Raw genomic sequence first — 14,025 nt, 5'->3', positions numbered from 1 at the left:
CATGAGCTACCAATCAGATTAAATAACAAAAAAAGGCAAGTACCATAAACTCCCCTTAGAGTGGAAATCTGGGAGAGCAGCATGGAAGAAAATATCAAGCTAAGTGACAACAACAGAAAGGTAAGAAGCAAGCCAAAGACAGCAAATACAACAAAGAAAAATATGATACAAAACAGTGGAAGGATTGACTAGCGGTGGGGAATTCACCGGTAGAGCCGGTGGGAGACTCGCTGAAAGAAACGGCACGAATTATCTCTAAAATTGTGTGGGAAAATCAGGCCCATAGTGCCTATGATTACCTTAGGACATCAAAACCCTTCACAGTTAATTAAATATTTTCCTGCGTGTAGTCACTGTTATAATAAAGGGAACAGAAGAACCAGTTTGCAGACAGAAAGGTACCATAAACAGCAAAAGACAAACAACCAATTAAACTGAAATAAAAGCAAAATATTGCAGATGCTGGAAGTTTTAAATAAAAGCAAAAAGTGCTGGAACTTTTCTGCAGGTCTGGCAGCTTCTGTGGAAAGAGAAATCGGGTTAACATTTGAGTTGAGTATGACTCCCCTTCAGCACTGTTAAACTTGGTTAGTGATATTAGTGAGAAATAAATGTTGGTCAAAATTCAACTACTTTTCTTTGTAAACAATCCCATGGCACAATCCAGTTACCTCAAAGGGAAAATATAACCTCAGTTTAGCATCTGATTTGAAGGATGGCGCCTCTAATAGTGCATATGAACAGTCATGCTACGCAGCAGTCATTCAGTACTGAAGTGGTAGTTTAGATCATGTACGGAGTTCTTGAAAAAACAACCTTCTGAGCAAGAGATGAGGAAGCTACCATTAAGCCAAGGCTGACACCTGACAGCAAGAGCATTATGCATGTAATTATGCTGTGTTTATGTGTTTAAATGTCCTTGTCCTTTTATATTCATTGATTTCTGCAACAGAATATATCTAGGCTTATAATGACTCCACCCTGAACTCCAGGATCACGATCCACAGATTTGCTGCTGGTTACATTTGTTCAAAACAGGTGTAAACTTATACTCAGAACTGTAGGAGAAATAATCCCATTACTTTGGTGGCTTATTGTCATTGTGTTTGCTGATTCTTTGAATTAACTGTTTTTTAAAACTTATTTTATTACAAACATGTATCAAGGCAGGTTACAACAAATAAACATCCCGGGAAACATACTTCCCAACAATCAACTCTGCAGTCTGTACAAATTTTTCCCCTTTTTCATTCCCCCTCCCCCCATCACCCCCCCCCCCCCCCCCCCCCCCAACCCCGGTGCGATGAACAGCTCCTCAAACACAGTCACAAACATCCCCCACCTTTTCTCAAAATCCCCTGCTGAGTCCCTTAACTCATTCTTTATCTTCACTAACCGCAGGAAGTCATATTGGTCACCCAACCATGCCGCTACCCCCGGTGTCGATGCCGACCGCCACTCCAGCAAAATTTGCCGCCGTGCAATCAAAGAGGCGAAGGCCACAACATCAGCCTTCCTCCTCTCCATGAGCTCCGGCTTCTCTGAAACCCCAAATATAGCCACCAAAGGGTCTGGGTCCACCTCCTCCTCCATTGTCATCGCTAAGACCACGAACACTCCCACCAGAATCTTCCCAATTTTTCACAACATGCGCGCGTGATTCACTGGCCCCCGCCCACACCTCTCACACTCATCTGCTACCCCCTGAAAGAACCCACTCATTCTCACCTGAGTCATATGCACCCTGTGCACCACCTTAAACTGTATCAGGTTCACCTTTGCACAAGAGGTCCCGTTTACCCTTCACAGTGCCTCACTCCATACTTCCCAATTGATCTCCATTCCCAACTCCGCTTCCCATTTCTCCTTGATCATCACCACCCGCTCACCTCCCTGCTCCCCCAGCCACTTATATACATCCCCAATTTTTCCCTCCCCTTCCACATCCGGAAGCAACAGTCACTCCAGCAGGGTGTATCCCGGCAACCTAGAGAACCCCTTTCAGGCCTGTCGGGCAAAGTCCCTAACCTGCAGATACCTGAACTCACTAACCCTCGGCAGCTTTACCCTCTCCCTCAGCTCCTCTAGACTGGCGAACCCCTCCTCCCAAATACAACTTTGAATTAACTTTTTTATGACATCTGTATAAGTTGCAATAAAAATGGAAAAGCTTTCGCAATTGTTGTTCTTAAACGTATTATGGCCTAAATAATACTTACAAGGATTGAAACTTTTAATTTCATGTTTAAAGGAGAAATATATGCTGTGCATATAAAAAGGAGTTGTCGAATTAACCAATATTTATTGCTCAACTAAAATGACTGAAAGGGTAGTGCAATGGGTAATGTCCCTGCGTCGGAGCCAGAAGTTCTGGGTTTGAGTCCCCACTCCAGGACTTAATGACCAAGGAAAGTGTGTTCATAACAGGTTGAGTATCAACCTGCAAAATCTTTCCAGCATGCCAATAGCAAGCAGTAAGGACAGGAAAGGCTCCTCAAGCTGTAAAAGGGGCTGCTTTAGCACAGTGGGCTAAACAGCTGGCTTGTAATGTAGAACAAGGTCAGCAGTGTGGGTTTAATTCCCGTACCGGCCTCCCCGAACAGGCGCCGGAATGTGGCGACCAGGGGCTTTTCACAGTAACTTCATTGAAGCCTACTTGTGACAATAAGCGATTATTATTATTATTATAAGTTCCTTGAGGCCCGTTTGAGGTAAAAATCCACTGTGGAAGCAGATGAAAGTCTGCCTTGTGTACCATTAGGTGCAGTAAGAGCAACAACAAACAATGTCACTGACAAAGTTCAACAGTTCTGAAAAGGAGTCATACTCGACTCAAGAGGGCCCCATTACTCTTTTCACAGATGTTGCCAGACCTGCAGAGTATTTCCAGCACATTGGTTTTCATTTTAAATTTCCAGCACCTGCAACATTTCAGTTTCATTTGTCTTTTGCTTTTTGTCAGACTTTTCTCAGTGTGATTTCCTTTAGCATTGAGTGTTTTTGCTGATTTCTGTTTATTTATGATAACGTTTACATTCTGGTCTCTGTTAAAAATTTTGGTCAACATAGACATCAGCAAAATGGGCACACGAATGGGCATACCTTTGGTTGTAACTTCCCAAATAAATTTCCGAAGAAAATTCTAACCCCTTGGTGAACGGTGCTGACATTCACAATCAATACCCACACAGGGTGAATGGCTATTTGGGCAAGGTACAGAAAGGCAGCAGCATTTATAGAATTGTACAGCATTAGTTAAGCCTGCTGAAGAGAGGGGAAGCTTTACAAGCACACAGTAAAAAGTCAATGGGGGTGAAATTGATCTTCTGCAATATCATAGAATGGCAATAGCATGTCACATCCTCTTTTATTCTCTACCAATTTTCTTTTGGATGAAAAACCAAATGAAGCAGGATGTAAAACAGGATGCCAATTTACCATCATGCATTTTGTAATATTATCCAGGACAAATTTCACCCCTGATGTATAAATAATATTTCATTTAATAGTTGCAACTTTGGCTGAAAATGTCAACTTAAATTGCAACCACATTGTCATAGAGTTTTACAGCACAGAAAAGAGGTCCTTCGGCATATTGTGTCTGCGCCAGCCATCAAGTACCTAGTATTCCAATCCCATTTTCCAGCACTTGGTCCATCGTCTTGCATGCTATAGTGTTTCAAGTGCTCATCTAAATGTTTCTTAAATGTTGTGAGGATTCCCATCTCCACCACCTTTTCAGGCAGTGAGCTCCAGATTCCCACCAGCCTCTGGGTGAAAAAGTTTTTCCTCTTGCACCTTACCGTAAATCTATGCCCCCTCGTTATTGACCCCTTTACCAAAGGAAATGTTTCTTCCTATCTACGCTAAGTCCCTCACAATTTTGTACACCTGTTTGTTACAGCAGAGGCAAAGGTGCATTTACTCTTCAGCCACCAGTCTAAGTTTCCAACCAGACAGTATTGCATTTGCACCCCCGGAGGGATTTGGCAGACTAGTTAAAGTCCACTGAACGGCATGCTTAGCAGGGTATTTCTCAGCGGCTGTAGCGGCAAGAAACTTCCCGCTATCCAACGGCACTTGGTCGATTCCTTTATGGGCTCGGAGACTTTCTCCCTGCCGAGGCCACGCTTAAGAGGGATTGCCAGCTCACCAGCAGGGAGGCTCCTCGCAGATCGGGCTGCCATTTTGTCCAGCAGCCTTGATCTTCCCCCCTTCCCTTTTCAGCCTCCCTTTGTGTTTTTGACTCCCCCTCATACCCCCAACCTTTGAGAGGCCCCTGTTAACCTCACCTCTCACTCCGCTCTACCCTGGCCCGATCCCTGACAGTGCCAACCTGGCACCTGGGCATCCTGACACTGCCAGCCTGGCACCCTAGAAGTGCCCCTGGCACGCTGGCAGTACCACCTAGGCACCTTGTCACTGTCAGGTGAATCTGCCAGGGTGCAAGGCTGGCAGTGGCAAGGTGTCCAGGTTCAAGGGGGAGTGCCAGGGTGCCACCCTGCCTTGTCCACGGCCACCCAGGGATCTCCAATGGCCTGGGAGACCCCATCAGGCACCATTATGCTTAGTCCACATTTGTGTGGACCGGTACGAAACGGCACCCTGGGAAGGTATCCCATGCATGGCCGGTGACTCATGGGCGCTGGGTGAATCTGGCGCCCAGATATTTAAATGAGCGATCATGCGACTCGCACAAGGTTTCGCACCTGGCAAAGAGCCCAACTTGGGGCTTGCACACGATTCACCCATTGCACCTTGATCCAAGCCAAGTGCAATGGGGTCACTGAATCATGCCCCCTGTCTCTTGCCTAGCTGAAACACTTGTAATCTTGTCTAGAATAGAGCTGTGGGTGTGTTGGTTATAGAAAATACAAATGCGAGAAACCCGACTCTCCGAATACTTAAATTGAAGTTCGGTGTAAAGTGCCAAGGGAATAACATGAACGATTTACTATGCAGGCTGTCACCGTACTGAATTTACACTCAACCTGGTGCAAAACTAAAGGAGTTTGAGATTATCACCTCCAGGGAGTCTTACTCTACTGCACTTCGGAGTCATGTCTGTCCTTGACTCTAGATTTACACTGGTAAATATGTTTCTATATATTGCTTCAAAGACTTTATAGCATAAATGCACCCATAGACCAGTTGTTCCAAAACTGGGGTCCTTAGAATCCTGGGTACCCATTGTTATTTTCCAGGAGGTGCACAAAATAATGAGAAAATGCTGTGATGAAGGCTAAGCAAACAGATGGCAGCCAAGGGTGTGTTCTGCTCTCTCCGTGCTTCTGCTCTGCCCATGCTCCTGCCAAGTATAGACGCATTCTGTAGTGAGAAGCAGGCACACTCGTCTTATTGATTACCTGTAAGTAAATACTTCCTTCCTTAAAAAAGTTATTGAAATGCTCTTTATTTACAATACATTCATATTGTGTGTACTGTAGAACTTTATATTCGAGATGGCTGGGGGAGGTCAGTGATTGCTAATCCACTTGAAAAGTGGTCCTTCAACCACTGCCCTTGTCAACGTCAGAAATACACAAAGGAAAATATACTAAATATTACAATACAAAATAACTCCTTGTGATTTTAAGGATTTGAGACATGGCTAACATTTATGTTCTGCAGAAGCTTCATTCTTACAATTAAGACCATAAGAAGATCCATTGCATAGAAGAATATATTTATTTATATATATTTATATATTTACTCTATCGTATGGCATAAATCATGGCCAATTTTTTATTAGACCACTACAGATATATGCAAGGAAATAAAATGCATTTATATAATGCCTTTCACAACCACAGGATGTCCCCGAGTGCTTTGTAACCAATGATGTACCTCTTCAAAGTGCCATTGTTGTTGTAGTGTAGGAAAGTGGCAGCCAATTTGCACACAGAAAACTCCCATAAACATAAGCAATGTGATAATGACCAGCAAGTTTATTTTAAGAATAGATATTGGCCAAGATACTGAGGAAAATTCCTCTGCTCTACTTTGATAGCGCCAAAGAATATTTCACATCCATCTGAGAGGACAGAGAGGGCCTACTTAACATGCAGTGCTGCACTGGAGAGTCAGCCTAGATTATGTACTCAGGTTTCTAGAGTGAAATTTGAACTCACACCTTCTGACTCAGAGGTTACTATCAAACCAAACGTTACACGATGCATTGTAAACTGATTTAGACTGTAAGAGCATATGACATAGGAACAGAAGTAGGCTATTTTGCCCATAGAGTCTATCTGCCAATTAATGAGATCATGACTGATCTGATATAATAATCCTCAGATGCACTTTCCCGCCTTATCCCCATAACCCTTGATTCCCTTACTGATTAAAAATGTGTTTCTCTCAGCCTTGAACCTACTTAATGACCCATCTTCTACAGCTTTCTGTGGTAAAGAATTCCACAGATGCACAACCCTCAAAGAAGAAATTCCTCCTCATCTTTGTCTTAAATGAGAGACAATTTACTCTGAGATTATGCCCTCTGCTCCTAGACTCACCCAGAAGGGGAAACAATATCTCAGTATCTACCCGGTCAAGCCATCTGAGAATCCTATATGTCTCAATAAAGTCACCTCTCATTTTTCTAAACCCCAACGAGTGCAGGTCCAACCAATTCAACCTCTTCTCATAAGAAATTCCCTCCATATCTGGGATTAACCAAGTGAACCTTTTTTGGACATAAGAACATAAGAACTAGGTTTAGGCCATTTGGCCCCTCGAGCCTGCTCCGCCATTCAATAAGGTCATGGCTGATCTTTTTGTGGACTCAGCTCCACTTACCCACCCACTCACCATAACCTTTTATTCCTTTACTGTTCAAAATCTATCTTTGCCTTAAAAACATTCAATGAGGTAGCTTCAACTGCTTCACTGGGCAAGAAATTCCATTGATCTACAATCCTTTGGGTGAAGAAGTTCCTCCTCAACTCAGTCCTAAATCTGCTCCCCTTATTTTGAGGCTATGTTCTCTAGTTCTAGTTTCACCCACTAGGGGAAACAACCTCCCTGCTTCTATCCTATCCATTCCTTCATAATTTTATATGTTTCTATAAGATACTCCCTCATTCTTCTAAATTCCAATGAGTGCAGTCCCAGTCTACTTAGTCTCTCCTCATAAACCAATCCCCTCAACTCCTGACTGCCTGGTTATCTGAGATTTGCAGTGAGTATTAGGTGAGTAGCCTTTTGCTCTTCTGGAATCAAAACTGCTATGGTTCTTTCAGAACCCTAACCCTGTAAATTAATCTGGTCTTCCAATCAACCTATTATGTTGATAGTTCTCAGTTTTGATAAGAAATGCCCAATATACATTGAATGCTGAGACTTACAGCTGCCAAACTTCAAGGGACACGCATGCCCGTCCATTGGGAAGTTCACTAGTCTCATAGGACATGCCGCATTTATGGTGAGCCTGGAATTAGAGGAGAAAAATATGTTATGTTCAATATTATTATGTAGTTATTAATTAGAGCAATGTAACGTCTCACCAACTATTATGTCTCACCTCATGGTGTAAAGTATTGTGCCATTTTGCATGATCCTGAAAAGTCTGTTGGGAGTCGTCATGTTGTGAGCGATGGACATTTTTCCATTTCTGAAAAAAGTGTCTGGAGTCCAAATTTTGCTGACCATTAAATTATTCAGTCTAAGGATTTCAATAGGCCCCTCAAATTTCAGCCTTTTATCAATCCAGGTTTGACGAAAAAAGACATCCATTGTATATTCCTGTAAAAGTATAACATCACTTTAAAATGTTACACTGCATCACTTTTACTGCATGACTAAAAAACGGTCACTTTGAAGATCCACGATCCAGAACCACTAATATGCCCGAGACAAAGCGACAAGAGCTGAATGGATGACTCAGCATCAGTATCCATACTGTCAAAAAACCAAACCCTGACTTCCTGGTGATTTGACATGTTTAGAGATTTGCGTGGCCTCCTTAAAAAGACAAAGGTTTTTTTCTGCAAGAGATTACGGTACTGCATAGCGTTGGCTGTTGCCAAAATGAAACTATCACCGAGACCATTGGCGATAGGGATTGTCAAACAGATTAAGGCGAATAATCTTTAATGACATTTTGCCCTGATGCCAAAACAATAAAACCAGCACAAACGTGTCTACAGGCGGTGAAATGAGAAGTTTACATTGATGACCAAATCTAGCATTGGTATTTTTGTTTGAAAAAAAAAACAAAGATTAATAACATTAGTGAATCTTTTAATTTTCAGTATCATACCATTTCGACGTCAGATACAGGACCGAAACTTGTCACATATATGTCAGTTTTCACTTCAGTGACAGGACCTAGAAAAGACCAAATCAGGTTTAAAAAATCATCTTTGGCTGCGCTTTTCTGACTGCACGCTACCTTCATGTGTCGCATGTGAAAGATATAGAATACAATTTAAAATAAAATTCAAAAGTTTGAGCGGCAATGTAAGGGCTCCCCCGCCATCTCGGTCCTTGCAAATGTGTTACTATGGACGCGTCTGCAACGGAGTGTAAATATTTATGATTTGTTCAGACTCGAAATGGTATCGATTAGGAAGTGCGCCATATAAGGGACGAATATAGGTTTCAATCTGTTGCAAGACGAAGGGTGCGTGAAAAAAAAGCATTACTTGCCTCCAAATCCGGGTCGGAGCCTGTTGTCATACCCATCGAGAAGTCTATCGAGAATACGTGTGATGTTTTCCGAATGGACTCTCACTTCATTGTCTTGATTGGAAGAGCTATTTCTGAGTGTCTCCCCAATACTGTAAATGCAAATTAAATATTGGAGGTCAAGGGCACCTTTGGTAATCACAGAAGTCTTTGTTTTTCTTTGGCTAGCAATCTATTTAAATACGACATTAAACAAAAACCTCTACACATTAAAATGCGTGGGCGGAACAGATAAGGATTCAACTAAGTAGAAATGTAAATAAGATAGACTCACCACCACAGTGCTGTGTAACAGACAAAAATCAGTAAACCCACGCGGCTGGTAGGCATTGCAACCACAGATCTCATGTCAGCAGTAACCATTTGCATGTCCCATATTGTAAGCCTCCTCACTTTTGCCGTCATTGTGCCATTTCACGAAGAATAAAAGCAACGATAAAAGAACACTTTAGTACCTCGGTGCTGAGCCCTCTGCGCTCGGAAGAGGCAATTTCCACTCTCCTTTTATTTCCCTGCCACTGTCGAGGCTCAACTGAGTGGCTCAGTTTAAAACTAAAGAGTTTAACAGCCGGTCCGGGATGGCGAACATTGACAATAATCGAATAAGGCATCATGGGAGATTAAAAGCAAGAAATCCACTGATACTTTTGGCAGGAATTAGCGAGGAGCCGTCAGGGATCTTGGCAAGGCAGTGGACACCCGGACGTGCGGGAGATTAGATTGCAAATTACGACACCGCTTCTGATGCTATATTTATTTTACATATCTGACAAATAGCTCATGTCCTCCTCCTAATTGACCCGTGTTTTTACATAGCCAGTCTTCCCATCCGAGACTAGCACACGGTTTATTTCTCTCTCTATTCTCCCCCACTGCCCTCACTCCTCCTCCACACACACACACACACACATTTGCGATGGTTTGAGGGATTTAAGCGATAGGCTTTTAGCTCTTTTGCAAGATGTAATCTAGATAATCAGAATTGTGGGGCGGGGGACCAGGGATTCCGTTGCCTGCTGCACGGGCTCAAGCCTTGCGTTGTTCAGCGGCCCCCCAAACCTGTTGGCAAGCATTTAAAACGTCGGCGTTTAACTTTCTGATTTAACTCTTTAAACAGCTACCGTTATCAATGGTGTTCTATTAAACAAGCATTCTTTCTAATACCCATAGGTACACCCATTGAACGACCCCGATGGTCATTTAGTCACCCTGTTATCCTATATGATGGGGTTAAATGAAGTAAGGTGAAGAATAAACAACACACCTTGGGCTAAATGGGGTTTCTGTGCTGCCCATTCCAGATAATTCTATGAAACTTCATTTAATGTAATGCCTGACTTGGGAATTCTTCATATTTGAATAAAATATAAAACAAACTTTAAAATCTGAATTAATCTTTATAATTTTGTGCATGAGGTGATGTATTTTACGCTTAGTTTTGGCTCGACCAGTCCGTTAATTTATCAGACATAGTCTTCAGGGAAGTGATTGATGACATATTCATCTTCACCTACCTGACCCCAACACCGTTACTACCACCGCCACACAAAGGATTGTCTACACTCACATATCAGACTAAAATAATGCTAATGGCTCACTCAAACCATATCTGTTTGTCCAGTTGTGTGGTTTGCTGGTGTTACCTGAGCCAATATCGATCAATTTACAATAAACCTCCGGATGTTATAACATACGCACTTGGCACTAAGTCCCATATGTATTCATATACACTGAATATTAGAGAGGATAATGGAGTCTGAGAGAAGAAAATGCCCCCTTTTGGAGGGGAGGCGACCTTCCTAATACACGGAACGTCCATGTTTGCAGACTAACATAAAATGATACATATCCTATCGCAGTAACCTTGCAAAGCTGGGACAGCCAACAACCAATGCATTCTGCTGTGGTCTCACGTGATGACATTCAGCATTGAATTCACGGTTGCTATAGTTTTTTTGTCGAAGCAATAGGAAACAGTTGACGCTTTTTTTTTGTATTTACACATGTGTACAGTTATGTCTCTGACCCTTCGTCCTTCTACCTCAGAAACAAAATCCAATGTTTCTATAATAATAAAATGTCAACTTTCACGCTCATTTAAGTCATGGCTTTAGCCACATCTACCAGAACGGCATTCTCGTACCAGAATGAATACAGTAACGTTTCTTCTTGCAGACTTCGCTCATGCTACTTGCTGATGCCATTAAGCCAATAACAATGCAATACAAGAGTAGCGCGCTTCGAATCAATCGGGCTAGAAGTTGTGCGCAGGAAATAATTAACATTTCATTTCCATTCCTCACGTCAAGAATTCCTGCACAGAACTGAGGCTGGGATAAAGAGATCTTTTCATCAACAACTCCCGCAGTCATTGAAGCTGATTTTCCAATATTTGTGTTGACTGCCACAATGTGTTGGGAGAAATGAAACTAACTCGGCGCGAGGTCACAACACAAATCCTCTGTAGCGCTTTGCGTGGAATTGCGTGTACTTCGATCTCAATGAGAAAAAAACTCCTCAGGAGCTGACAAGCAGCGAATCGCCACAATAATTTGTTGCACTTCGAAGAACTGATACTTCCATTTGTAAACGGGGGGGGGGGGGGGGAGGGGGGGCATGTAATTTATAATTAGCTTGGGTATTAAACGGTCAACGCCTCATGCAATAGATTTATCATATGGTAACTTGTTAAACATTTTATCAAGTGGGTCATTTTATATTGTCAACATATTTCCCCAATCTTTTATTTTGCAGAAAAGATACATTAAAACATGTTATTCTCTCTGCGCCTGCTGCCGGACCTGTTGAATATTTTCCAACGTTGTCAGTATTTACTTCAGAATTCCGGCACCTGCAGTATATTGCTGTTGTATATTTAAAAGGCTCAGGTATGAACCTCACCATTGGGTTAATCGCCAACATTCGGGGTGGAGGATGACTTGCTTCCAATCTGGCTGGATGTGTTCTGAGCGAGCTGATTAGTTCAATGCGTGATCTACACGCTCAGAATCACAGAATTGTCGCGGCGTAGAGGGAGGCCATTTGGCCCATGTTCCTGCACCGACTCTCCAAACCAGCCTCCTGGCTCAGTGCCGTTCCCCTGTCTTTTCCCGTACTCCTGCACATTGTTTCTATGCAGATAATCATCGAATGCCCTCTTGTAAACCTGAATTGAACCTGCCCCCACCAGACTTCCAGGCACTGCATTCCACTCTAGTATGATCCCACGTCACATTTTTTTGCTTTTGCGCATCAGTTTAAATCTGTGCCCTCTCCTAGGTCATTTTACGAAGGGAAGAGTTTCTCTCTGTCAACTCGGTACAGTCCCCATATGATTTTGAACATCTCTATCAAATCTTCTTTCAGCCTTCTCTCCTACCTCTGCAATCTTTCCTCATAACTGAAGTTGTGAACCATCCTCGTAAACCTCTTCTGCATGCTCCCCAATGCGCTCACATCCTTCCTATCATGTGGCGTCCAGAACTGTACACAACATTCCAGCTGAGGTCTAACATGTGTCTTGTATAAGTTCACCATAACCTCCTTGCTCTTGTACTCTATACCCCTATTAATAGAACTCAGAATGCTATATGCTTCATTAACTGGTCTCTCCACATGTGGGCATGCAGTCTTAAGGGGTTGGTTGGAACCATAGAAAAGTTACAGCACAGAAGGAGGCCATTCAGCCCATCTTGTCCATGCCGGCCCGATGACAACCTGGTGCCCTTTCTAATCCCACCTTCTTGAACCCAGTCCATAGCCCTGTAGCTTAGAGCAGATAAGGTTCTGGCCCAGATACTTTAAAGAAGAGTTTGAGGTCTCTGCCTCCACCACCAACTCGGGCAGTAAATTCTAGACTCCCACTACCTTCTGCATAAAATTATTATTTCTCATGTCCCCTCTATACCTTCTATCACTTATCTTGAATCTATGTCCTCTGGTTCTAGAATTCTCCACAAAGGGAACCAATTTTATCCTGTCCATTCTATCACTTCCCCTCATAATTTTGCACACCTCAATTAAGTCACCCCTCAGCCTTCTTTGTTCCAAGGAAAATAACCCCAACCTATCCAATCTCTCCTCGTAGCTATACTCTTTCAGCCCTGGCAACATTCTTGTAAACCTCTTTTGCACTCTCCCAAGAGCAATTACGTCCTTCTTGTAATGTGGTGACCTGAACTGCACACTATACTCCAGTTGTGGCCTCACAAGTGTTTTACACAATTCCAACATTATATCCTTGCTTTTATATTCAGAATGGCCAAACTTACCTAACAAGCATATCTTTCGGGACTTGTGGCAGGAAACCTGATTCTATACCACTGCTAATGAAGATGATGTGGAGATGCCAGCGTTGGACTGGGGTGAGCACAGTAAGAAGTTTTACAACACCAGGTTAAAGTCTAACAGGTTTGTTTCAAACATTAGCTTTCGGAGCACTGTTCCTTCCTCAGGTGAATGAAGAGGTATGTTCCAGAAACATATATATAGACAAAATCAAAGATGCCAGACAATGCTTAGAATGCGAGCATTTGCAGGTAATTACATCTTTACAGATGCAGAGATAGGGGTAACCCCAGGTTAAAGAGGTGTGAATTGTCTCAAGCCAGGACAGTTGGTAGGATAACCAACCTAATAACATCCTACCAACTGTCCTGGTTTGAGACAATTCACACCTCTTTAACCTGGGGTTGCCCCAATCTCTGCATCTGTAAAGCTTTAATTACCTGCAAATGCTCGCATTCTAAGCATTGTCTGGCATCATTGATTTTATCTATATATATATATGTTTCTGGAACATACCTCTTCATTCACCTGAGGAAGGAGCAGTGCTCCGAAAGCTAGCATTTGAAACAAACCTGTTGCACTTTAACCTGGTGTTGTAAGACTTCTTACTCTGCTAATGAAGGCGAACATTCCATATGTTTTCTTTACAACCTTGTCTACTTGAATTGCTGCCTTTAGGAACCTGTGTACTTGTACGCCAATATTTTTCACTTCATTTACCCCTCTTAGTATATTCTTATTTATTGTGAATTCGATTTAATTATTTCACCTCCCTAAATGCATGACCTCACATTTCTCTGTGTTAAATTCCATCTGCCACTTTCTCATCCACTCCACCAATCCAACTATATAATTTTGGAGATTATAGCTACCCTCTACACTGTCCACCACTTGGCCAATCTTTGTTTACAAATTCCCAAATCGGGCCCCCCACGTTCATGTCCAAATTGTTAATATATAACACAAACAGTAAGGGTCCCAATGCCGAGCCCTGTGGAACATCACTGGAAACAACTTTCTGTTTGCAAGTGCAGCCATCAACCATTACCC

At 42.6% G+C, this 14,025-nt stretch overlaps 1 protein-coding gene across 7 annotated transcripts in view; it reads right to left on the bottom strand.

The window, feature by feature from the left end:
- The window catches only part of LOC119965347 (gamma-aminobutyric acid receptor subunit alpha-6-like), a 120,161-nt gene extending 110,678 nt beyond the window's left edge, over positions 1-9,483 (bottom strand). For 3 of the 7 annotated variants that reach the window (XM_038795988.1, XM_038795987.1, XM_038795986.1), the window contains exons 1-5: positions 8,963-9,482; positions 8,650-8,780; positions 8,261-8,328; positions 7,523-7,743; positions 7,347-7,429 (exon numbers count right to left, since the gene is read on the bottom strand). In XM_038795988.1, coding sequence (XP_038651916.1) covers positions 7,347-7,429; positions 7,523-7,743; positions 8,261-8,328; positions 8,650-8,780; positions 8,963-9,093 — 634 coding nt within the window. In that variant the 5' untranslated portion in view covers positions 9,094-9,482. Of the gene's footprint in view, positions 1-7,346; positions 7,430-7,522; positions 7,744-8,260; positions 8,329-8,649; positions 8,781-8,962 lie in introns of all 7 variants that reach the window. The other 4 variants (XM_038795985.1, XM_038795989.1, XM_038795990.1 and 1 more) reach the window with 4 other exon arrangements.
- Between the last annotated feature and the right edge of the window lie 4,542 nt (positions 9,484-14,025).

The sequence above is a fragment of the Scyliorhinus canicula genome, chromosome 4 (assembly GCF_902713615.1).
Source record: "Scyliorhinus canicula chromosome 4, sScyCan1.1, whole genome shotgun sequence".
In the NCBI taxonomy this organism is placed as follows: Eukaryota; Metazoa; Chordata; class Chondrichthyes; order Carcharhiniformes; family Scyliorhinidae; genus Scyliorhinus; species Scyliorhinus canicula.
Note: the sequence above shows the minus strand (reverse complement) of the source record. Positions and strands in the feature narration are given on the sequence as shown.